Source organism: Macrotis lagotis, chromosome 1, assembly GCF_037893015.1.
Source record: "Macrotis lagotis isolate mMagLag1 chromosome 1, bilby.v1.9.chrom.fasta, whole genome shotgun sequence".
In the NCBI taxonomy this organism is placed as follows: Eukaryota; Metazoa; Chordata; class Mammalia; order Peramelemorphia; family Peramelidae; genus Macrotis; species Macrotis lagotis.
The window spans coordinates 834233712-834260698 of NC_133658.1; the positions used below are offsets into that span (position 1 = coordinate 834233712).

Consider the following 26987-nt stretch of genomic DNA (forward strand, 5'->3'; position numbering starts at 1 on the left):
TTATTAGGTAAGTGTTTTTATTTAAAAAATTAGACTATATTACAAGATACTTAAGTCTCAGTGACTAATACATTTACATCTTTAAAAAGTGTCAGCTATGTTTAGCAACACTTGCTGACCTGACCTGCAGTGCCCTATAAAAAATACAAAGATCAACACTGTTGATCTCAAGATTAAGTGCTTTATTTATGGAATTTTATTTCAGAGGAAGAATTGCAGGGGGTTCCATAAGGGAGACATGCAGGTACCTGCAATGAGACCACAAAGCCAATTTGTAATCAATCATGGGCTAAAGATTGCAAAAGATCACAAAATTCATTTGGACAGTTTAAGCTATATGTATAAATCATTGGCACATTTAAGCCATATTTATGTCAGCTTACAATAACTTAATAATAGTCCCCTCCCTACCCTCCCTGCCAACAACCCTCCCCCCCAAAAAAATAAAAAGGGGAATTAAGCCCAAGCTCTAGGCTTTACTGACCTGAGTCAGCTTCCTCCTCTAGATTTAGCCCAGCATACCTTATTTTCAGCCCCAGAGATATTGCCTCATATACCATTTGTTTACTTAACTTCCATGATTTGTGAAGTCTACTCCAGAACCCCTCTACTTCAGACTTCAGTTTGAGTTCAGAGATCAACCACAACTGGACTCTAGTTATTCTGCCCTCTTCTGCAACCACTGTGACTATAACCCACCCCTTTTCTCTTATTTTTTTCTCTATTCTGGAGCATAAGAGGGTATTTTCTAGGCCTTATTAACAAAGGAAAGGGATTCAAAAATATTTTGAAACACAATAGGGTAAAGTAACTAGAAGTACATATGTTTGTATTGGTTACTCTAAACTTCCAGGTATTCTATAATAAAACATTCCCTCAGACTTTTCCTGTCCATCTGAATTCTCTCTGGTCCTGATTGTCTCAAACTTTCTCTTTTAAACACAACTTAGCCAAACGGGATTGCCTACTTGAGCTGTCTAAACCAAGATCGTTCTTTAATCTCTGATTCACTCTCAACCAATGAGGGAGTCCCTTGATGGATAAACTTCACTCAATCTGGTATCATTACTCAACATCTCTTCCCAACAGGAGCAAAAACAAGGAATATAAATAAATAAACAAGGTAAAAAGAATAAAACCCATTCACCTCAAAATCACAATTTAATCTGACATAGGTCATCCTCCTATGCATAGACACATAAGGATGACCCCATTTTCTATCTAGCTTTAGAATTATGTGGGCCCTCTCCAAACTGTCTTGGTTTAAAAAGTTTAATGTGATTGATACTCTGGCTTCAGAGAGACTGTGCTATACTTTTAACTCTGATCCTGGTGTGGCACATATTCAGCTTTTATTGAAAGTGATCCAAGACACCAGGAAGTTTTAGAAACTTACTTTGAGGCCTTATACTTTTCCCTAATTGCTTGTTGAGGTCGATGAGGGATATCAATGCATGCTCTGTGCAGCTCACTTAGGCAAGGTACTATTTCACTTAATGAATATCCAGTGAAGGCAGCCAGGGTTTCTGGCTAATCAAAGAGAAAAAAAAAGACAAACTTGCTTTATAATTTTAAAAGTAAGATGAGAAATCTACAAATAACTCTGATGTCTATGATAGGTTGAATTTATTATTAATATTAAATGTCTGTGTATTTAATAACACAAAACACAATTTTACAAGACTGATAATAAAGGAATGAGGAAATTATTGTGGAACCAAATTTTTGTATTTTCATACTTGAGAAGAGAAGGCAAATCCATTCTCCCAGCCTCTACTACAGACTGGGTTGATGGAGTAGGCAAGTTTCCTAGAATATAGTAAACTTTATCTACATATAAATCTGTTAGATGACTCTCTCTGCTAAAAGCAGAGCACTTTAAAAAATACCTGACTTGTAAGGATATGAAAGAGAAGAGTCATTATTCTCTCCCTGATTCTGACCAGGAATTTAAACCAAAAAATAAGTGGACCAATATTTGTGATAGCTAGGTGCTTTAACTGAGTTCACATGTCTTGCTTGACTCAATCAGGTGATAATCCAGGGTCTGGAAATTTCACATAGGGGGTAAGTAAATGAGCCTTACTCTTATTGGAAGTGACTTGGGAATAAAAATCTATCTCACCCTAGAGGAAAATAGAAGAGGACAGGGTGATGGGAGGTGGGGTATAGGTAAGAGAATAGGGGAAAGATTGTGGGAGAGGGTAGACAGATACAATACACTTTGGAGAAGGGACAGAAGAAAAAGAGAGAACAGAGCAAATGGGGTGGGGTGAATAGGATGGAGACAAATAAGCTAGCAACTGAGGGGAAAAAATTGAAGCAATTTCTCTGAAAAACTTATGATAAAGAATGCTATCCATCCCAAAGAAAGAGCTGATAGTGTCTGAATACAAACTGAAGCACATTTTCTTCTCACTTTATTTTTTTGAAGTTTGTCTTTCTTTGTTGGGGGGGGGTTGTTTTTATTATTACCACATGGCAATTGTAGTAATGTGTTTCATGGCTACATATTTTTAACCTACACCAACTTGTTTTCTCAATTGGGGGAAAATTTGGAGCTCAAGGTTTTGGAAGTAAATGTTGCATGGGGGAAAAATAAAAATAAAATAAAATAAAATAAAGAACTATTATATTCAAAAAAAAAAGAAAAACTCATAGAAATTTTTACTGAACCAGTGTGTTCATGGAGAATGAGAAAAGTGCTGTATGGAGGAAGGAGAAAGAAAATCTTGCAAGATATAGCCTGGCTAGTCCACTGAGCACTGTGCCAGAACCAATTACTGTAAGTGACACATGAACACTCAAGATAGTAAATACTTAGCAAAGGCTTTATCCATCTATGAACAAGGGCACTCCATAAAGGGAAGAAGTGATTGCAAGATGTGAACCAGCATAGATACACTGCAAGTAAAAGCATTCCAAATTATATTTCTTCTCTTCCCTTCCAGCCCTCTCTCTACCCCATCTTTTTGGGCTGATTACTGTGACAGAGCACTTCAGTGGAGGACACTTGGGTCTAAGATCCCTAACATATATGTATGTATGTATACTAACATTCATATATACACATTATTATACATGTGTGTGCATGCATGAAGATTCAAACAGTTAAAGAGTCTGAGTTTTCATCATGGCAGGGTTATAAAGTTGGGGCTCTCAGACTTCCCCACCCAGGGCTCCATAGATACATTTTACAGAGCAAGGTGACTGTGAACTTAGATGGGGGGGGTGATTATATCTTTATTTTAATAAAATCTTAAATTAAATTAAATCTTATTTAAAAAATAAAATAAAAATGAAATAAAATATGGTTTATAAGCCTATGTATTTTTTCGACATTTAAAAATATTTTAAAAGGGGCCCCATAAACTTTCCAAGAGTGCCAAAGGGGTTTACAAGAGTGCCAGAGGTTTACAACACAATAATGGTTAAGAACCCCTTATCTAGAAACCTTCTTTCTTACCCAGAAGTGACGATTCACAGTGTAGTTTGCCAGACAATAAGCAGCTGCAGCAATAAGTGAAGGAACATATTTCAGAAATGGGTCAGCTTCAAGGAGGCTCAATTCTGCAACATACTAAGCACAAATTCCCATGAAAACTGTTAAAAATTTTCTCATTGTGACATTGGTACTAAGTTTTTAGAGGCCCATGACTTCAAGTTGGGTCAACCCAAGATGTAATACCTCATCATGGGGATACTCAGCTATGGGTCCACTCACCAGAGAATCTTCCATACCAACCTAACAGTGGTTAAACTGATAGCCACTTGAGAGGTTATATTTCATTGTATGAAATCAAAAGAGGATACTACATTGATGAAGACACTGATATGGAAAACAACATTGATCAAGTTAAGCTATTATCAGCTACTTCAATCTTTGGCAGGGTGGGGGGTGGGGGGAAAGAATATATCAGCCCAGATAAAACTACATGAATAGTAAGTAATAAAATTAATCTAGGGGGAGGCTAGGTGGTGCAGTGGATAGAGCACTGGCCCTGGAGTCAGGAGTACCTGAGTTCAAATGTGGCCTCACTTAATAATTAATTACCTAGCTGTGTGGCCTTGGGCAAGCCACTCAACCCCATTGCTTTGCAAAAAAATAAAAACATAAAAATAAATAAAAAAATAAAAAAACAAAATTATCTAAACCACAACCAGAACACAAACCTGATGGTAATAGTATTATGCACCTTCATAACACATATGATATCATTGAAGATGTTGCAGCAACATTATAAAATTATAAACTGCAAGTACAAGCGTTAAGTATTTGCCATCCAAATTCCACAAAGCTTCCAAAAAAAGGTCCACTTCCCATGGTTCCTCTAAGAGGATATAAATTCCTTAGGTCCTCAGACTTACTTTTTTTCTTTTGCTATCATTAAAACCTCCTACAGTCCTTCTTGGCACATAGCAAAAACTTAATAATAAATGCTCATCATCGTGGTTCCAATACTAGCATCAGAAAGCTAGTTACTCTAATTCTGTTGCCTACCTCTAAATTGTAAAGCAGGGATAAAGGGTAAGGAAACAGTCTTTCATATAACTTACTATGCATCATGTTCTGGGCTAATGCTTTAGGATTATTGTATCATTTGAGCTCCAACCCTGTAAGCGAGGTGTGGTTATTAGAATCATTTTATAGATGAGAAAACTGAGGTAGACAGAGGATAAGTGATTTTCCCAGAGTTTCACAGGTAGCAAATGTCTGAGGAGAGATTTAAACTCAGTTTCCCAACTCATGGTCCAGTGTATCATCTAGCAATAGTTCATTTTTTAGAAATAGATTATAATAGGAGTGATATTAGTCAAATGAAATGGAACCACACACAGATATTTTCACTTGTTTAATAGTAGGCATACTTGATATTTCAGTTTGGAGATTAGCCAAATAAGTGAAGTTCCTCCAAGTAAAAAATAGCCCAAATCTTTATGCAATTTAATTAGTAAAGTTTAAAAGTGCATAAGACTTTGGGTTCATCCTGTATATATTACTTGTTTTGAGTTTTACCAGCTTATAATAACCCATTTTCTTCCCAGAAAAAAAATGTTTTACAAAAAGGTAATGATGATATTATTATTGCAGATGTTTCAGTCATGTCTGATTCTTCATGACCCCATTGGGCAGATACTAGAGTAGTTTGTCATTTCCTTCTCCAACTTCTTTTACAGATGAGGAATTGAGGCAAACAGGATTATTTACCCAGGGTCTCACAGGTAGTGTCTGAGATTAGATTTGAATTCAAGTCTTTCTGATTCCAGATCTCACACAATAACCATTGCTCCATCTAGCTGACCATTTAACCAATTTAGAAAAGTTATTTAGAAAGAGATCTAAATCCCTAGTCTCTACTATGAAAAGGAAATTAGAGGTTCTGAGCAAAAATTTAGAAATGCCTGAAAAAAAACCTGTTTCTGGCTTTCTTGATATATAGAAGTTTCTTAGCATACCTTGGCCAGGTTCTCCGTTCTCAGACAGACTCCTTGCTTCTGTAAGTACTGAAGAAGAAACTGGTTGGTAGTGGGCACTGTCAAGTCAAAAGCCAGCACTTTGAGGAGCAGGTGCTCCATTCTTAAGAGCTGCCTTTTTGTGTAAGTATCATCTGTTATGTAGACAAATTCATCAACCTCTGGGGGATAAATCTCCTCATATTTCCTGCGAAGAGCAAAGAGTTTCACAAAAATAATATTTTAGAAATGAAATCTCCCATTTTTATTCCCCTGCTGTACCCTTTCTGTTCTCTACAAATCCTCACCATTTAGCAACTGACCATACCAATCAAATTCTAACGGTCTATATTAAAAAGGTCCTACATGTGGGAGCCTCTTTATCAGTTTACCAACATTCAGTGTTGGCCCTTCAGCATCTGTTTCTTTATACTCTATCTTCTTATCCACTTGAATGGTACAGGATAGAGGTGAGGATATTTTCATACTATAAAGTTTGATATTGTAAAGATAAGCTTATGTGGGCCAAGTAGCCCCTTTTTCCAACTCTGGGGGATTAGCTTTCAATTCTTGGACAAAGTTTCTGGCTGACAACAGTTAAATTCTATTATGATCAATTTCATGAAATTCTCCCACCCAAAATTTTATTGTTGTAGAAAAATTATGGTTAATTCACTTCAACTTCAGTTCAACTTAAGATGTGTCTAATCTCTAAAGGCATTGCCCCATATGCTGGGACTACAAAAACAAAAAATGGAACAATTCTTGCCCTCAAGAAGTCTGCATTTCCAGGAAACAGAGAGGTAAATGACTAGATTTTTGATAATTAAATAGTAAAAATGATGTGGACAAAATTGGAGAAAGATTATACACACATACACACACATACATACATGTATACACATATTGCTATGGCTAAATCCTGCATTCCATCTGACATAGGTCTCTGTGATGTTGCTTTGGGAAAATGTAGAAAAAAGATAGCACATTCTTTAAGTATTTTACAGTTTACAAAGCACTTTCTTCACAAAAATCATAGAAAAATAGGTAATACAAACATATTCCCATTTTATAGATGAATAATTATGAATTCAGAGGCTAAGTACTTCATGACTATATATTGCAGATCAAATTAAAGGCCAAACTAGAATTCCATTTCAGATCATGTTATAAATCCTGTGCTCTTTATGCAGTGCCATACTGCTTTTCAAAAGCACTTACCTAAATGTTAAAAAAAGTAATTGTAATTTGAAAGGTAAATAACCATTCAATGGCATAAAGATATCAACCTTGTAAGAAGCCAGCATTATTCATGCTATATCTATAATGTTTGTTAGAAATAATTTTTTCACTGACTTTTAAAGGCTCAGAGAAAGCACTTGTTGAAAGTATTACTCATTATAATCAAATCATTAAGTAGTTGTTTCTATGACCCATACACTCAGATATCATAAAACTAAATTCAGCATTAACAAAATGTGTGCATTTTTTATTGGAGACCAACAAGCTGCCTCATTTAGGTAAGAAACATATTAAGTCAATGTGATATTGAAAAAAAGGAAAATCACCTAATCTCATAAAAGAGAACTTTTTTCCCCAGCAAAAGTGAAAGCAGGAACAGTTAGGTGGTGCAGTGGATAGAGCACCAGACCTGGAGTCAGGAGGACCTGAGTTTGAATCTGACCTCAGACACATAATGATTGCCTAGCTGTGTGACCTTGGGCATGTCAATTAACCCCATTGCCTTGCAAAAAACCCAAAAAAGTGAAAACATATCTTAATCACTAACTGACTCAATGACCCATTGAATTAAAAGTCATCTCTTCAACAAAAAGAATTTTAACACTTTTAGGAGTATCACTATCACTTCAAGGTGGAAGAAAATACTTACGAAGCCAACAGAATGGCTGCTGTTCCTACAAGCTGCAATTTCCCTCTGAGAACAGACATGCACGAAAGAAACCTGTCCAAGAAATTGACAGCCAAGTACAGAGTTTCAGCTCGAAGTTTGTATTCTTCCCCAACCTCCACCAGCCAATCCACTAAAATGGTTCGCATTCCTTCTGTGATATCAGGCTGCTTCCGCATGTAGTGGACCTTTGGTCTGTATTTCATCTGTTTTTTGATAAAGTTTTGACATTAATTCATCATATGCTAGACGAAAGAAGGTAAAAGACCACAACGAAGGAGCTGTGGGATGTTTAGTTTAGAATAAAAACAAAGAACCTGAAATGGGTTAAGAAGGCAAAAGATTAAGAATTAGACTTCTTCTGTCACTATCACATATCCAAAAAAAAAAAAAAATCCTTATTGTTTTAAGTTTAATGTAAGAGAGGAGGTGCACATGGAATGGTGTTATCTGGACCATTTCTACTCCTCCAAGATGTATTAGAAAATTTAAAAGGAAGTAGGAAAGAACCTGATCACATGGCTGTTTCTTCAGCATGTGTCAAGATCTCCAATTTCATTGTTGTGGAAACTCCCTCCATCAGCACAGTACCCAATTCATCTATAATTTAGGAATTAAGTCTCAAGAGTTGACTATGGCTCAAAACTATTAAGTACTTGTCAATGGTCACATAGCTAGTAACTATCCACCATAAGATTTGAACCCAGGTCTTCCTGCTTCCATGCCCAGGCATTACACTGTATGTGAATTGCTTTCCTGAAGTTTCAGGCTTCAAGGTATATAACTCTAGGTCCAAGTGGAGAAACCCTCCTTGTCCCATCCACAATTTTCAGAGATACCATCATTCCGTAAGTACTAACACAGCCAAGGACTAATGCTAGGAGACTACTGGTGGCCATAACCAATTACTGATAATTATTTCAACATCAAGGATCTGGGGTTGCTGAGAAAAAGAAAAGAAGTGCAACTCACTTCAGCTTCTCTAAGGTATTGATGAATTTCTTCAGCATATTCAGTCACATTTATTACATCTGTACCAATATCTAAATGATCCTCAAACTGTGATTGCAGAGATGTATCCACCAACATAGGAGAAACTGCACGGGTTCAAAATTCAGTCAGATAAGTCATTGACAAAATGGAAGCCTCTACCAATCCTCCCCAGTTAGAAGTGACAAGGAAATCATTTCTTCTTTGTTCTTGATGTAACTAGACTGAGAACTTAAATGTCAAAGACAGCATTAAAACAAGGTGCCATGAGCTTGAGACAAGGCAAATTACCTGTGCTAAAATCCAACAGGAAGTGAAGGTCTGATTTCAGGGTGCTGGTGTCCACTTCATACACATCTTCATATGCAATCTCTTCTCTAACAGTGCAGCTACAGCTACATGTCTCCCCATGTTCTGGTTCATCTACATAGATATCAAAGCCTTGTTTGGCTGGTACATGGACCATACAGTTAGAAATTAGTTTCTTCCCAGCTGGAGGGAAGACATTTTCTGATCCAGAGAAGCACCTGATGGTTGCAATTCCCTAAGACAAAACAAAAGAGTTACCTTTTTTTAAGATGAGAAATAAACCTTGGTAGGGGACATCATAAAGATGGTACTTCTGAGTGTTGCCTTGTAAATTAAATGAGAGGAGGCAATGGCTGTTGCTGCAAGACTGCCTCAAAAACTAGATAAAATGGATAAAGAAGGAGAGAGTCAGTGACAACTATTTCTGGAAAGTTTCATTCAGAGAATGAAGACTTCCATACTTGCTTCTTATATAATACAAAAGCAAAATGGTACCTAGGGACCTGGGTATACAGAGATTCACACTTTATTCTCTGCTTCTGAATCCAGGAAAAGTGAGACTTAGAAAGAGGTAATAACAGAAAAGGAGAAAAAAAAACACTAGGTCTCTTCCCTACCTTGTTCTACACCCTTCTCTAAGAAATTCAGCAGTAAAGTACTTCATAGGGTCAAACAAACCCCTTTCATTGGAGGGGGGGGAAGACAACACAGGATAGATTTCCAGGAGACTCTGTAAATTAATAGATAACAAACAGCTTTCCTCAAGGACGATTGAAATAATTCCATGTGATATTTTCCTCACAAACACCATTCTGACTTGCTCTCTAACCCTAAGTGAGTGATCTAAAAATAATCTAAACAATCTAATAAAGAAGGTGAAAATTATTCTCTTTACCATCAGAATTATTCTTCCTGGCAGACTAATCTAAACTTACCCTTAAGTAATGGTAAAATACAGAAGTAAATACTAAACAGTCACCATTGAGGGCCAAAATTTTAGGTACATCTGGTCAAGTCTATCATTACTACAGCTTATCAGTCAACATATCAATATTCCATTTCACTGCATTGCTAGAATCAGTTGGCAGAAGAATTTTTAAATTTAAGCTAAAATTGACATTTCGCTACATAATTTCTCAAACAAGTAGAATTACAGAATACTTAAAGTACAATTGATTAAATGATGTCAAGGACAAAGAAAATTCAATCAATATTATATTGTAATGAAGGGAATATTGATCTTGAACTCAAAATGTCTCAATTTGTAGCTGGGCTAATAGTAGCTCGTTAGCACTAGGCATATCAGTCCCAAAAGAATGAAAGCTTTTTGAGAGTAAGATCTGATTCACTTTTGGCTTTGTACTTGTAGCACAATGCCCTGAACTATTATAATAGGTGCTTTAAAATTGTTGAACTATAATAATTTTAGGACACAGCGTTTAGGCAGCTACTCTTTTATCTAAGCAAAAATTACTAGATACTCATATATATATATTAAATTAACAGAGAACACAAAATAAGTTCTGAGTATAAAGTACAAAGGAATGCATGCCACCACATATAGGACAATTGCTGTATATTAACCCCAAGGAGTAATGAAGCTAGAAGCTTTAAGTTACAACCAGTCCCATTAATTAATAATATTTATTAAGCAGACAAGAGTGCTTTAAATTGGACGGAAGGTATGGAAAGGGGAACAAGACTACCTATGTTTATTTCCAAAAACTAGATAAAATGAAGAATAACAGTTACAGCATGGAAAGAATGGCAAATAAGAAAAAAATTTACACCACTCACAGAGGTTAATATCAAAGAAGAAACAAAAGTTTCAGATATCTACACACAAATGTATCATATGAAGAGTAAGCAAGAAGGACCAGAAATGCTAACAGAAAGACGAAGTAAACTCCATCTCAAAGGTTTCACCTGAGCCTTAGAAGATAGATTCATGAATGATTATAAAAGAGAATAACATTCTGAAGATACAGGCTAAATAAAAGGGGTAGTATATTAAGACAATTACTCTTCAGGAATTCTAAAAGATAAATGAAAGGAAGGCACGGTGCAAAAAATTTGAGTGAGGATGAATGAGACACAGAATTCAAAGATAAGAAGCATGATTATACAATAGTTGCTATGAAAATGATCCAGAAAGTTTAGAGCACTGTTAACCTCAATAAATCAATAGAACAATGTGAGAGTGGAGGAAATGAAGCAAGCTTAAAGTATACCAAGAGGATGTCCAGGATGAAGGAAGAAATATTCCTACTATACTCTGCCTTTATATCACATTTGACATACTGGCTTCAACTGTAGGCATCACATTTCAGAAGGATATTAATAAGCTAGAGAGCATCTTACAGGCAACCTGAACTAAAAAGCCCAGCATTCAATCCTTAGGAGATGTAAAAAGGAACATGATATTATATCAAGAGACATTTATTAAGGGTCTACTACACATCAGACACTATATTGGGCACTGAGCAACCAAAGGCAAAAGCAGAATAGCCCTGACCTCAAGGAGCTTGTCATCGAACAGGAGAGGCAATTATCAGAATCTACAAACAAATACAAGGCAACATGATTTGTGGTGAGGAGATAGGAAAGAGTTTATGTAAAAGGAAGAACTTGAGCTGAGTCTTGGAACAAAAAAACAATGAGAAGAATTTCAAGAGGTAAAGGTGAAGAGGAGGGACATTTCAGCTTGGGGATCAGGCAAATAAATGCTGAAGTACAGAGATGAAATATTCATGGAGGAATGGCACAAAGATAGTTTGGCTGGAGAGGGGGAAATAAGTAAAATCTACTAGAAAGTTAGGATAAGGCAAGTTTATGTAGAACTTTAAATGCCAAAGAAAAGTTTATATTTAATATTTATATTTAACTGAGAACCTCTGTATTTACTGAAGACAAGGATGACAAGGTTAGTCCTTTAGGAAAATGACTAAGGGGCATGATACCTCCCTTCAAGATTCTGAAGAACCAGCATGTGAAGGTACTGACTTTTTAAAAATTTGTTTAGACTTTCAAGGAGGAAATGGATGAAAATGTCAATGGAGGGGTGGAGAGAGGAAGTAGCAGTAGCTAAAATTTACATAATACTTTAAAGTTTGCAAGATATTTTACAAATATCTCATTTTATCCTCACAGTAAACCTAAGACACAGGTGTTATCTAATTTTATATAGAGAAAAACTGAGCTAGACCATGGTTTAGTGACTTGACAAGCATCATACAGTTACTAAGTGTCTCAGGTCATGTTTTAATTCATATCTCCCAGGGGCCAGGTCCAGTTCTCCATCTACTTGCATAATCCAGTAGCCTTAAGTTTGACTTAAATAAAATACCTCAGCAAGACTGTCTAATTTTCAAACACAAGCCTGGCAAAAGGCAAAGAAATTTATGAATAATTGGCTGGGTATGGTAACATATGACATAAAGAAAAGCACAAAAAGTTTCATGTGAGACCCCTTTCCATTTGTGCAACAAAGAGTAGTGGTATAACAGAAAAGGGGACAGAGTGCTAGGCATCACAGTTTTTAGATGGCCATAAACTTAGCTTAACTGTTAATAATCCAACATGAGATCCTCCAGAAGCTGAACTATATTAAACAAATAATCCATATTAAATAAAAAACCCCGAAGATACAAAAGGATCATGCAGTTAAATGGAAAGATGGCTCAAAGATTCTTCTCACAAAAAAAGAATTAAGAGCATTGCATTGGCAGAGGTGAATTTATGGTCATCTAAAGGCTAGAAACATCATTTCATGAGGCATTTATTTGGTCTTTTATTATCACAATGTTTGTTATAATTACTTGCAAAAAGATTACTATGAAAAAATTGCAATATCTATCATATTCAATAGAGTGGGGCACTAGATAAACTCTATCAAAAATCAAAATCAACCAAAGATCCATATCAAGTTAAAATATACTTTGATGCTCAGTATCTTCAATGTAAAAGGAGACCAAGGTAAAAAAAATCTGTTGGAAAAGGAATATGAGACAAAAGAAGCAAAAGGATTATTTAATTTTATATTAGTCTCACATCTCTACATAAACATTTTCAAAAAAAGAATTAGAAAATACTAGGTAAGGGAATTATCTCATAAAAGTGTAACTGAATAAATGAAAAGGAGTAAAAAGAAAAAGACATTGATGTCAATATTCTCATTTCATAAGTTTCATTGATGCAAACTGACTGATATAATAAAGTCAAAAGTCCACCAACAAACATTTCGTCTGTTTACCAAGAAGAAAGATGCTGCAGAAGCCAGTTTAGAACCTACACTTTGTTTATAACATATTTACAGAAAAGGTTAGAAAAATTACATGAGCAATGTTGCATCACAGCAAAAAATTTAAATAGTTTGCTAAGAAATTCAACTAAAAGCAATTTCATGCTATCCCAAGAGAAACTAAGGTTTCAACTAGAAAGGAGAAAGAAAAAAGTAGAAAAGATCTGAGATGTTTTGTTTATTTTTAAATCATTCTTTCCATCATAGATGATGGTAAGTCTCTAGATTTAGAGTCTAACATCACAATTCTGGATATACTTTGAAAACTTGGAAAGAACATTGAGAAAAAAGATTTTAAAAAAGCAGTTGGATGACGTTAAGTACATTAGATAGCAGAAATCAATTTTGGAGATGATGCTGTTTTAGGGTAGTTGAGGAATTAATTCAAGGTATCTCAGAAACATGAGGAAAAAATAACCTCATTACCAGTCTTGCCACTAATAATAGAATGTCATTAAGAACTCATTCATCAATCTATGTAACAATTTTAACAAGAACAATCTTCATACGCATCAATGGAATTCTTGAAAGTATTAGGAACACACTAGATTTCACATGATAGTCAATAGTTCACCTTTTTTACTATCACATGATTGACTGGAAATAGAGCACAAATTTCTTTGGCTATCTTAATTGTTAAGAAAATTCCTTCCAATAAGATGTTTCCCATTAAATAAAAAAATACCAATCTTGTATAACAAATAATTTTGCTCAAAAGTGAGGCATAAAAACAGGGAAACTTCCAGTGCAGGTCTGAGGAACTGAGGAATTACCAAGAAAGGAAGGAACAAAGATTATCCAAAAGGCTATTAAGAGCCATACAATAAGTTGGAGTAGGAAGGTACATAATGCAAACAATTATGGAGAAGAAGTAATTTAAAGAATACCATTAAGATGGGGGTAAGTCCCATGGTGATAATGAGGGAAAAATAGATGACCCATCTGCTTCATTGGTAATCCAAGACTCAGCAATTTGGGTGAGACCCTTGTGATAAACTTATAAAAGGACATAGATATGAACTCTACCTTCAGTGGAAACATGATTATGTTTGGAACAGATGCAAATGGATGAACATCTGCAATACTAGAGTAAATACTCAAAATGACATTAATGCTCTGCAAAGAGTAAAAAAAACCCTAACAAAGTTAAATCCACTACACCTCAGGAACTTGTTTTTTTTCCTTCAATGTAGGTTTTCAAGCGTAAGCTTCAGGCACAACTCACTCAGAGAGGGAATATGTTAAAAATATAAAAATGACATGAAAATATTGTAATAAAACAACAGGGAAGGGAGGTGTCCCAGATCTGGCAAACAGCAAATATTTAGACAACTTTCAACAAAAGGAAATGTCTCAAAGTTTTAAACTACAGGCTAGTAAGAATAATCAATTTGATTGATGATAAAATTCTGGGACATATTAAGTTTTAAATAAGTATGGTAGGGAGGACAGAGTTCAGGATTCAAATCTCCCTTCTGAAAGATGCTAACCATGAGACTCTAAGCCAGTCACTCAACCTCCATGTGCATTAGATAATTTTCTAGGACTTATTTAAGTCATAGACAAAGTTTCTCATGCTTCCAAAAATTACAAAAATTAGTATATTTGAATAAATGATAGTTTGTATACCTCTCAACACTTTTTTTAAAATTTAAGGCAATAGGGTTAAGTGACTTGCCCAAGGTCACACAGCTAGGCAATTATTAAGTGTCTGAGGTCAAATTTGAACTCAGGTCCTCCTGACTTCAGGGCTGGTGCTCTATCCACTGTGCCACCTACCTAGCTGCCCCCTCTCAATCCTTTTTTGACAAGGGTGCTACTAAACTTGAGGATAAGAAGGACACTGCAATATGTATTTCAGCAAAATGTTTGATGGTCTTTCATGTTATCTTTGTAGACAAGATGGAGAAATATAGCCTAATGACTTTAAACTGAATGACTAAACAAATACAAAGAATAATTTTTATCTTTAGCTCTGTGCGCTATTCAACATTCTAATCAACATTCTAATCAGATTTGGATGAAGGCACAAATGATTTGTTTACCAAATTTGAAGATGACGTAAAACTTGAGAATCACTAACAGTTTAGATTTAACAGATGTCAAAAACCAAAAAGACCTCTATAGTCAAATCCATTAAAAAGAAATTTAACAGTGATAAAATCAAGTCCTATATTTAAGTGCAAAATATTAACTTCCCAAGTACAAGATGGGAAAAAGTGTGGCTAATTTTAAAGCTTATGTGAACAAGATTTCTGAGTGCACAACTGCAATAAAGATATCAAGTTATAAAAGATAAGATAAGATATAAACAGTCATCCAGAAGGGAAGTGATAGCTCCACCATAAACTTTAAGGGTCAGATTACATTTGAAATATTTTCCAGTTCTTTTCAACACATGTAAAAGATACTTACATGATGGAGAGCCTCCAAAATAGATGACAACTGGAATGTTGAGAAGATCTAAGATCATACTATGAGGATCAGTTCAAGGAGTAGGTAGAGGTGTGCTTCACCTCAAGAAGAGAGAGTAAACATTTCAGTGAAGAGCATTTGATATAATCAAAATCTTCTTGATAATTAAAGTCATTTCTAGTCTTTCTGCTTAGATGGCTCCTGATAGCTTTTCCACCTAGGAGGCATCTACAGTAACAAGGTAACAATGTTGATTGTTGCTTATTTAACACCAGACAAACTGTGCTATACTTCTAACAACTTTCAAAAGAGAAATTAAATGTTTTCTACTTATATAATAAAGCAGAGGACTTTGTGAAAGTGATGTCCAACTCATATCAAAACACATAATAGTCTGATGCTCAAACTCCAATTTAGACATCAAATATTTAAGGGCACAAGAGACACAAAAAAAGGAAAAAGAATCTGTCCTCAAAAAATCACAATTTAATGGGAAATAGAGAAGGGAAGAAGAACCTAAGATTCTATTTTATATTACATGTGTTTGTATATGAGAGATAGACTCACACACACACACTACCCCAAAAATCTTAGCGTAGTTTTAAGAAGTACAGTGTGCTAAAAATTTTAAATGGGAAATTTCAGTGGGAAGAGAGAAGCATCAAAGATAGCTTCATAGGCCTCCCAGAAAGAAAAAGAGCCAACCATTATACAGCAAAATAGTGTAGAGTATGATCTATAACTGAGACTGAACTGGATAATGACATGGACATGAGTTAGCTGTTCAGTATGGTTAGAATAAAGAGGTGCAGAGAAATAATGGTGGGATGGAGATGGGGTAAACAAAAAGGGACTATGAAAGAAAGATAAGGTAGAGATAGATTGGAGCATTTGTAGAGACAGCAGGAAGTAAAGATTTTTGAGAAGGGTGGTGAAAGTACAGTCTCAGTTATGGTCAGTTAAGAAGTCATTATAATAACCCAAGAGAAAGATGAGACCCTTAACAAATATGGTGATAGCGTAAGTGAAGAGGAAAAAACAGATGAAGGATCATGTACTTCGCAAAGTCTAACCTTTTCTCCTTCATTCACTAAAAGAGAAAAAAATGCAGTTGCCTTGAGTTATCTGAGGAAAATCATAAAATATGAATATTTAGGATGAGCAGCAGGAATTAGCAAGATACATTAAGATTTCACATTAGGGAGCAGTCAATAATGCTATGTTAAGGTCAAAAGATGGGTAATTTTACAAATTTGATCTAGATTTATTCCAAAGGAAATTTCATTTATAACATAAAACATTTTGTGCTTTATGGTTACACTATGCATTTAGTATTAAAGACTACTTCAAAAGATAACATTTGGGGCTATCCTTTTTCTCTTTTAGTTGACATATTTATGCATCTAGTTTAAAATCTTTCCTTTTCGGGGTGGCTAGGTGGTGCAGTGGATAAAGCACCAGACCTGGAGTCAGGAGTACCTGAGTTCAAATCCAACCTCAGACACTTAATAATTACCTAGCTGTACGGCCTTGGGCAAGCCACTTAACCCCATTGCCTTGCAAAAACTAAAAAAAAAAAAATCTTTCCTTTGGGTATTATGGTAATCTAGTAAATAGATGTGGTATCAAAATAAGTCTGACTTCCAGGGTCATTTACAAATGATGATTAATGTCTCCATTATTCCAAGTGCTCTACTAGGACTAGACTTGTCATGTTGTTGACTATTTGGAAAGATGGATAAATGTAAATTCTTAAGGATTAGACATCCAGGACTTAACCAGACTTCACCTAGCTAGGTAAAGTTTAAGTCCTTAAAGACGACTTCAATTGAAGGTCACAAGACAACTTAAGATATTCTAGAACTACACAGAGCTCAAGTCAATGATACGTATAATGTACCAAGTGCTCTGGTTACTCTTCTACAAAGACTCAAGCAAAGCACTTTGAAGGTAGAATATTAGCCAGTTATCAGGAAAAAAAGTAGGATGATTTGCCCAGGGTCATAAAGAACAGCATGAAGGTTTGTTTGGTTTTTTAAATGATTAAACTTTGAAATAGTCTCATGAAGATGAATCACAGAGTTCTAATAAAAGCAAAGTTAGGCTTTCCCCCAATTATGTCCCTACTTCTTTAAAATATAACATTTCAGCATACTAAATACCATGGAGTATACCAGTACTAGGTCATCATACCTTTAGGCAAAAAATATACAAATATCTTTATACTACAAAGGTTTTTGATAACACTTTAAAAAGGGGATACTTTAAGAGCTGAGAAGGTTGCTTCTAGATGAGAGAAGGGGAAAATCAAAGAAATGGCATTTCACCTGGGCCTTACCTTAAAAGCAAGGGTTTTTAACCTGAGATCTGTGAATAAGTTTCCCAAGTGGGGAAAATAGTAATAAAGGTCAGAACTAGAAGAAGGTATTATTGACATAGGCTATGCGACAAATCAGAGGGAAAAAAAAAGAGTAAGTATCAGAAAAAAGGAAATAAAACCTGGAAAGATGATGATTAAGCAAAAAAGGAAAAATAACACCACATAGGATCAATAAATCAATAAAACTGACTAGATACAGGGGGTTAGAGATTGAAAAAATGCCAAGTTTTAAGGACAAATGACTGATTGGTTATTCCATTAAGGAAAAATAATTAGAGTGTTTGGGACTGCCTGGGGAATTGGTTGTACAAAAAGTATTCTTTTTAGCCAGTTAAGAGTTTGCAGAATATCTTGGTAGAAATAGAAAATCAGATAGGCAGCTAAAGAATTAAGTCATGCCTTTCTTGCATATAATATTTAATAATTACTAAACTAATGAGTTCAGGAAAGCAACTGGAGCGATTGATTAATCAGATAGATGAAATTGCACAGGACTGAGGGTGACAAGGGTCAGAGCCTTGGGATAGAGCTACATTTAAGAAGCTGAAAGAAGAGACAGTGGGGAAAAATAGAAAAGAGTGATGAGGAGGGGAGAAACAGGTGATTGCCCGAATCAAAGCCATACTAAAGACAAGGGTTTCAGAAGGAGGATGTTTTTATATTAAATGCTATTGTCTCAACAGTGGGCACAATAACGAAGAACTCAGATTGCTGAGATTAAATATTTTGCTCAAGGTCACAGGTTTTCTAACCTTGAGAAAGAGATTTAATCTCTTGGCCTTGGTTTCCTCATCATTAAAAATAAAGAAGTTGAATTAAGAGTCCCTTAAAGTCTTTTTACAAGTCTATGATCTTATTAACTCAAGAAAGATAAAGAGATTTAAAGGGTTAGCAAAGAACAAAGGTTTTTAATCAACTGCACAACACAGAGGTTAGCACTTGGTAAGGAGGAGACACTTAGGAAACAGAATGAGGGAATTTGGAAATTTCCTCAATTTTCAGTTCTTCTCAGTCTTCCGAAATTATTTGGAATCAAATTTATGTTGCTCTCTGAATTCTAAGGAGCAACTCTTTCCTCCTTTCTAATCTAATATTTGTAGGTTCATTTGTTTCTCCCTATCACCATAGAAGCTCCTTGATTCTCTCTACTATCACAGAAGCTCCTTGATAAGTGTCCTTTTTTTTTTTTGCTTCTTCTGTGCTCAGTACGTAAAACATCAAATAAAAATTCTGGGAAAATGAGCTGATGAGTATTCTTCAATAATTGAGAAACCAGATAAATCTGTGCTATATCTCAGGTCATAAAGATTAGATTGACTTGCTTTAACAAGAAGGGAGTAGGTATCTTTCCTCATCTTGGAAATGAGAAATCTGAGAATGACCCAACCTAGGCATGAGCCCTACAAGTTGGTGCCCTCTTTCAGGGTGGGAGAGATTCTTCCTCAAGAATCCTGTTTTCTGAATTTTCTCAGAAGGCCCTATCCTGGGAGAAGAGGTACAGTACAGGGGGAACATTAAGAAGGCAAAATAGCCGAAGAGCCAGGGCCTTGTTTTCCTGGGAATTCCTCTGCCTCCCCCATCCTTATCATTTGGAGGATTGTGATCTGGAGCCCAAGGACTATCTTTTGTTCCTTTTTGTATACCCAGTGAATATTGCACAGAACATAGACAAAATATTTATTAACTGGCCTGAGAGTCAGAAAAATTAGGTTCTAGTCACTGCTGTTACAGTAATTGTGTCTGTTTCCACTTCCATACAATGGTAAAGTTGGCCAAGGTAGTCTCTTTATCCTAAACAAGGCTGTTTAGGTGATAGTCTGAATCTATGAGTTTGAGGATTCATATCATTTCAATTTCAAATAAGAATAGAGAATTCTTCTATGATCCTGGGGCAAATCATTTTCCCTACCCCTTCACCCCCATTTCCTCTTCTGTAAAATCACAAGTTGATTTGATTAGACAATACCTAAGGTCTCTTCCATCTCTAATATTTTTTGAAGAATTTGAGGGGTTGACCTCAAGCCCTCTTTCAATTTTCTCTCTCTCCCAAAAAAGCCATCTCTCCAGTAAATCAGTCAAGTATGAAGTCAAGTGTGAAGAACAATTATTTTTAATAACAAAATGGTAAGGTTTTTCTAAAACAGAAAGCTACCAGATGGCTCTCTTCCTTAGGGTATGGGGAATATATAATAAAAGATTAAGAAATTCTACTTGGATTGAAGGGAAAGAGAGAAGCCACAAAGAAAATAGAATAATGAGGGTTACCTAATCAGAAACATCACCAACAGTTAAAGAGTAAATGTACCAACTTGGTAAAGGTTATACTTTACCAAGCCCTTCCAGACTGCCTTTAAAGCTGGAAATACTTTTATGCATGTATGAACAATTAAGTGCTTACAATGTACTAAATACTAAACAGCAAAAAGAAAAAAATAAATTATTCTCTTTCTTCAAGATCTTTACATTCTAATGGTAGAGACAACACATGTATAACATACTGGTGAGGGGAAGCAGGGAAGCCCAGTGGTGCAAGAGTACAGGGAACTGGTTACTGGCCTGTCCTTTCCAGAAACAAAGATGTGTTGATTTCCTTTGTATTTCTTTCCATTTCAATACTCTAACCTACCTACCTATATAGATTTATAGCATTGCTTTAGGAGGGAGTTTCTTCCCCCCCCTTTCTTACTATTCAGAGGCAATCCAACCTAATTGGTTAGGGAAATTATACAACTATGTCTCTTAATCTCATCTGAACCCTGACTATTTGGCAGCTAGGTGGCACAGTGCATAAAAGGCTGGATCTGGAGACAAGGAAGACCTGAATTCAAATTATGCCTTGTACGAATGACCTGGGCAAATCTGTCTTAGTTTCTCTCTCTGTGATAATAATAGCACTAACCTCCCAGAGTTGTAAGGATTAAATGAGTTATTTATAAAGTGCCTAGCACGCACAGTAACTGGCATATAGTTGGCATTATAAATATTTGCTTTTAGCATTATCATCTTAGCTTCAATCTCCTAAGTAAGACTCCACACAAATACCTTGTCCTCAAAAATTTACTTTTCAATTCTCTGCAATGAGGTCAACAATAAGACACATTTTAAAAATGACTCTCTTCAAGGTTATTAATAATCTTATCTGCTAAATTCAATAGCCTTTTCTATATCCTGATTCTACTTGACTTCCCTACAGTTTTTTTGACAGTCACTTCCCACCTGTCTTCTTAGATCTCACTTTTGTTTTTTCTAGTTCATGTCCACTAAGTCCAAGTAGATCCTAATATAAATATAACAATGAGAATTGCTTGGGGAGAGGACTTACAAGGATCTATGTGGATTTTTATCAGTGAAGAAATCACAAAGCTCTGTGACTCAGAAGGGTAAGAAAAGGCATATATTTTAATTCATAGGTTACTGAAAAAAATTTACAAGTAAATTCAGAGTTTCTTTAGCAAGGTAAAGTGAAGTTTTTAGAAGTAGTGAAATTAAGCAAAGAAGAAACAGGTATAGATGGTGGTGAGAGTATCAAAGACAGTAAAGTATGAGAAAGGGGGCGGGGAAAAGAAGAGTAAGTAAATAGCAAGTAAAGAGTCAAACTTATTAGCTAAGGTCATTTAAGATCAGCAGTTTGGAGAAGGTCAGCAGAACTCTTATAGGGAGTGGAGTCCACCTCCTGTTCAGGGAGGAGTTAGGGGAGGGGATAAGGTGGCATCAGGAGGGAGTAAGGAGTCCATGATATAAAGTTGCGTTTTTGCACATGTCTGAGGAGTTAAAAATTATAGATTAACCTTAAATTTTTAAGTTAAGGTTAAGAATTTATAGCACTTTAGCTGAAGGTGATAGCTTGATTGGGAGTTAGAATCTTTGTAAACACAAAGTAGCCTCAAGGAATTTATGATGTATAGGAGGGTCTGGTGAAATAACTAGTTTAGATAAGATTATATAGCAGGTTGATTAATGTCTGTCCTTCATTCTCAAAGAAGACCATGATATTAGAGAGGTGATGACAAGCACATGAAATGGATTTGAGTGAGGGGGTGCTGTGCTAAATCTGGGTCCAGTGGCAAGCTATGGATCTGGAAGACTGGAGATGGTCCTGAACTCGAGATAATCAGGGTTAAGTGACTTGTCCAAGATCTTGCCCAAGCTAAGTTTCAAGCACCTGAGGCTACATTTGAACTCCTGTCCTTCTGATTCTAAGGCCAGTGCTCTATCTACTGTGCCCCTTAGCTGCCCCACATAGCAGATTAGTATAGGATCAAAATAGGAAAAATTTAACAGTTTACAAAGATTAACTATTTTAACCTGTTTGCTAGGTATGTTCCTTGCTTATAGGGGTTTGCTTGTAAGGAAAGAATTGCAATACCAAAAAAAGGACTATTACATTTGTCTGTTAATAGTGAAAAAGGGAAAAGATTACAATAGTCCTGTTTTCCAAAGCTACATTTTCTTCTCTGCATATATTCTCTTTCTTGGTGATCTCAGCCAGTTCCATGCAAATGACCCCCCAAATCTATCATTCAGTCAAGTATTTATTAAGGACCCATTTTGTGTCAGACAGTGTTGACAGGAATACAAAGAATGAAACAATCCCTATTCAACAATATGTCTATATTCTAATGATGGACATAATACATGTAAAAATATGTACTGAAAAATACAAAGTGAATATAAATAGAAATATGTACAAAGTAGTTAAATACAAGATAGTTTGGGGGAGGGCACTAGCAGTTGAGAATAACAAGAAAAGAATAGTCAGACTTAATTTCTCTCCTGAACTACAATGCCGTATTACTATAAATTGTTATTTGGACATGCCCACCTGTATATCATGGGCATCTCAAAACATAATATACCCAACAGAGAAATATTCCATTATTACCACATACCCCCAAAACCATTTCCCCTCCTACAACTGCCTCAATCCCTATTTGGGGCATAACGATCTCTCCTGTAATTCCAAGTCATCATTCTTCTTACTCCTTCAACCACTATATGACATCAATTAAGTCTTATTTATCCTGTCTCCACAAGTTCTTTCCCATAACTCTCTTCACTCCAATTATAACTCCTCTACTCCATCTGAGTTCAGTCCTTCAATGCCTTCATTCTACTTCAGTAGCTTCCAAATTTGTCTCCCTCTAATATTTTATCTTTCAAATCTATCACAGAACACCAAGTTAATTCCTAAAATACATACCTGACCACATTATACCTATCCCTAATCAAAAATCTTCAATGGTTTACCTCCAAGACAAAATACAAAATCCTCATCCTGGATCCCACCTCATTTTCTTACTTCATATTATACTTTACAATGTTCTAGTAAAACAAGCTTGCTACCTTTTTTTCCTATATACACAAATTAGATATCTTTGCACAATTGCTTTTCCAGGTTTCTAAAATACTTCATCCCACACTTCCCAGATTCTTTCAAAATACAGCTCAAGTGGATTTCCTGATCCATCCTCCCTTCCCCCTCAGTGAATAGCCACCTGCATTCTTGGAATTTGTTGTTCAATCATTTTGGTCATTTCTGACAATTTTATGACCCCATCTGGAATTTTCTTGGCAAAGATACTAGAGTGGTTTGGCATTTTTTTTCTCCAACTCATTTTATGGATTAAGAAACTAGGAATTACTTTATATCTAATTAAATATGTGCACTACTATCACCCCCAAAAGTCATTCTCTTTGAGAATAGTGTGATTCCTTTTTCCTCTATATTGTCATTACCAACCCAATTCTGTGAAAATTTAGGAGCTTACAGTTTGTTGATGATATATACTGATTTGTTAAAGACAGTGAACACTCCAGTCATGGAGCAGAGGCATAGAGATAACAAAAAACAAGTTTTCTTTAGGGAGGAGACAATGGTTCAATTTAGTTGGAATATAAAATCATTTAAGAGTAAATAAAATGAAATGTTATTTACCAGGAAAGGGGTAGTAGAGCATTTAAGGGGAGCCTTAAATGCCAGGATAGGGATTTTGTCTGACTTTGGAGAACATTGCCATACTTTCCAAGCCTGTTTTCTGACCTATGAAATGAATATGATCCCTAATAGGGTAATTTTGAGGATCACACATACCAAACTCAGATTTACTGGTTTTACTCATAAATTATAGGTGTTGAAGCTCCTGTATCATGTGGCTATCCAGCAATCTCAAATCCACTCCAGCCTATAATTATAGCCTATATCAGCCTTCTAGTTCCATCTGATCTGCATTTGTGCTTTCTTTTTCTTATACTAACTAAACAATCTTCCCTTGATCAAGGAGTTGCCATAGCACTGGACTATCTATACTCTGAGAAGCCTTCCGGTCACTCTCCTTTCCTCAAGAGAGTCACTGCCCCATCCTACCAATCCCATCCACAAGTGTGATGTATTAAGAGAGAAGAGATCAAAAGCAAAAATCAAAGATACTAGGGGTGGGGAGGGGTTCTCAAGATAAGTGATATTTATGCAGGGGTGCCAGTCTAGAATGAAATGTGATAGCATGGAAAGACCAATAGTCTAAGATCTTCTCTAGTTTCCATCCATAATAACAGTTCTTATTCTATTGAAATTAAGTTTATAAAGACCTTTTTCTCGCAAAAGCCCTGGGAGTACATTATTAGAGCATCAGAATACAGAAGAATAGCAACTATTTGTTTTGAAGTTTTCCAGGTATTGGACCTCACAGTTTGTATTAGCTGTAAAGCTATAGCAACAACTAGCCTAGGAGGCAATTGGTTGGTACAATGAATGGTGTTCAGCCGGGAGACAGGAAGAGCTAGTTTAATTCTGTGCTCACTTACTGTGTGACTCTCAGCAAGGCACTTAACCTCTCAATTTCCAAAACTTAAAAAATAATGGGACTAATAGCAGCCTCTACCTCTAAGAGTTGTTTCAAGGATTAAGGGAGATACTATCTGTAAAGCTCTTAGTACACTGCCTGATAGGTGCTACAAAAATTCTAATTCCCTTCCATTCCCATTATATTACTTCTGCCTGAACTGTTATGGTTTTTGTCGGTTCTTGTGACCTTCCAACTTTTTTGGTCCAGACTTTGATGTCAGCAGGAGGAAGCTGCTAATGAAGAAACTCCCTGCACCAATGTATATCTGCAATTAGGGAGTTGCAGATCCAAGATAACTTAACCCTCCTGTGTCAGGCTCTGGATTTGAACTCCTATTCATTCACCTGTCCTCAGGTTAGTTATATATCTATGGTAAGTAACAATACTCTGACAGCTCCCTTCAGGAAATCATACCGACTTTGTTGCTGTGGTTTACAGGGTTCTGAGACTACATTGATCAAGAATTTGTCCAAAAGGCATTGCAAAGGCATTGCAGGTTATGGCAATCAAAGAGCTCTCAGTCATCCCACAGGGATCATTTAAAGTGGGGGACTAAAAGTTTAGCAGCAGTACTAGTTAGCACTTCTTTTTATAAAAAAAAAGTCAACAAAGGGTTCAGTTGCCTCAACCAAAATGCTTGCTAAACAAGGATGTTCATAACGCTGCTTCCCCCAAGGTTCCCTTAGTTACCTGGCTACATGTCCTCCTGTATTGCCCATTTTCAGTTAACAGCCCTAGCACAGTTCTTTGTGGGGGTTCCTGAACCGGCTGGGCTCTGGCAACCACCTGACAGATCTCCTGGCTTCGGGCTGCAGGGGCCAGAGGAATCCTGCCCTTGGAGATGCTGCGACGCATTGCCTCAGTCTCCCCAGGCCACTGTGAGCAGGGAGAGATAGCGAAGTCAGATAATCCACTCTCCACTCTCCTCCCCACCCCGCAATGCAAAGGGCCACACAAGGGCTCTCCTTCCTCCAGTAAAGCTTCAGTAAAGGCGGCATTAAGGCTCCTAATTAAACGGATAAAACAAGTTTCTGAACCAAGCACACCAGAATTCGTCTCCTGCAGTCCTGGAGGGGAGCTGGCAGAGAGATGGTTCTGAGAGAGACGAGCACAGAGCACATCTTCTCCAGTCTGGTACTCGGGGCCACTATTAAACCTGAGTTTTTTCGGAGCTCCAGCTCACTCCCCCGGTTCTTGGGTGCCTCCCCAGCCCCGGGAGCCCTCTTCCACAGCCCGAACACAAGGCGAACAATACATTACAACGTGAAGGTCACGTCCCTTCCTTGGCCCCCCGGGGGGGGGCACCGCTCCTCGGCCCTCCTCCCACAGACCGGACGGGCGATGACCACACCAGCTTGGAACCCGCGGCGCTCGCTGCTCCGGCCTGGCTATAAAGACCTTCCAATTAACGAGTGCACTCCGGGATTGGGGCCCGGGGAGTGGGCTGGGGTGGGGGAGGGGAGGGGAGCGCTAATAGATTCCAGCCGCGGCGCTCAGCTCCAGCTCGGTGCCGGGGCCGCCAGGAGGCCGGGCGCTAATTACTTTCAAGCCGCCCGCGTCTGTTGGATCGGGCCAATCCAAGGCGCGACGGGCCCTCGAGGGAGCGGCTTCCATGCCAACCGAAGCGGGCGTGCTGGGAGCCGGGGGAGCATCGCCATGGAGACCCCGGGGGACACGGGCGCCCCTCGGGCGTTCTGGCTCGGGAAGCGGCGCTAACGGGCGGCGGGCCGGCCCCCGCGCTGCGGAGGCCGGCTTCCTCCCGCCCGGGGCCCGGCGCCCCGGACCGCCCAGCCGCAAGCCTGGCTGGCCGCCGGCCTCCCCCCCCCCCGGCCCCGGCCCCGGCCCGGGCCCCGGCCCCCTGGCGCTTTGCAAGGGGCAGCCCCTGGGATGAGCCCGTTCCCCGCAACAGCTGCGAATTCCCCCCTCCAACGTATTTCCCGCTGCCTGCCCCCGAGGCCCGAGAAGCCGAGAACTCTGGCTTGGAAGAGCGAGGCGAGGCCCCCGAGGCCGTGGGGCCGGGGCCAGCCCCCAGGGGGAAGGCCCGAGGCGGCCCCCGCAGCCTGGACTAGCCAGTCAACCCAGCACCCTCCCGCAGCCCCCCGGCCCACACACCTAGCCATCCTCCTAGGAAGCAGTTCAGGGAGGCGGCGGGGCAGCCCGGGGCCTAGCGGTCCACGGCCGGCTCATGCACTCAAGGTGATGTCGGGTCTCGGACGCAGCGTCCGGACGCCCCATGTGGCCGCTGGTCCTCGGGGGATGCGGAGGCCTAAAGTTTGGGGGATGCACGTGGCGCCTGAGGCCTGCCCCCCGGCGCATCCCGGCCCTCCCGGCGCAAAGGGGCGCCTGGGACTCAGCGGCAGTGTCCCCAGGAACAGGAAGGAACGCGGG

The 26987-nt window shown here is 37.8% G+C and overlaps 1 protein-coding gene across 4 annotated transcripts; it reads right to left on the reverse strand.

Moving 5' to 3' along the window:
* CCNA1 (cyclin A1) lies at positions 1-26987 on the reverse strand. Of its 4 annotated transcripts, none has more exons than XM_074217277.1 (10): positions 26712-26987; positions 25860-25983; positions 25290-25475; positions 8645-8897; positions 8336-8460; positions 7346-7569; positions 5458-5662; positions 3467-3580; positions 1397-1530; positions 1-248 (listed from the first exon to the last, which is right to left on the reverse strand). In XM_074217277.1, exons 1-10 carry the CDS (start codon positions 26717-26719, stop codon positions 197-199), a joined length of 1425 nt encoding a protein of 474 aa, XP_074073378.1. In that variant the 5' UTR covers positions 26720-26987; the 3' UTR covers positions 1-196. The 4 variants fall into 4 exon arrangements, with proteins under 4 accessions (XP_074073378.1, XP_074073380.1, XP_074073381.1 ...); XM_074217279.1 differs by having other exon boundaries at positions 25855-25987; positions 26712-26986; XM_074217280.1 differs by lacking the exon at positions 25860-25983 and having other exon boundaries at positions 26712-26986.

What these genes read in the sequence shown, in the direction of transcription:
- CCNA1 (XM_074217277.1), bottom strand. An exon ending in CTGTGAATCGTCACTTCTGG is followed by an intron (nt 1,531 to 3,466) that starts GTAAGAAAGAAG and finishes CTCTTTGATTAG; the next exon opens with CCAGAAACCCTGGCTGCCTT. An exon ending in GAAAAGTATAAGGCCTCAAA is followed by an intron (nt 249 to 1,396) that starts GTAAGTTTCTAA and finishes GTCTCATTGCAG; the next exon opens with GTACCTGCATGTCTCCCTTA.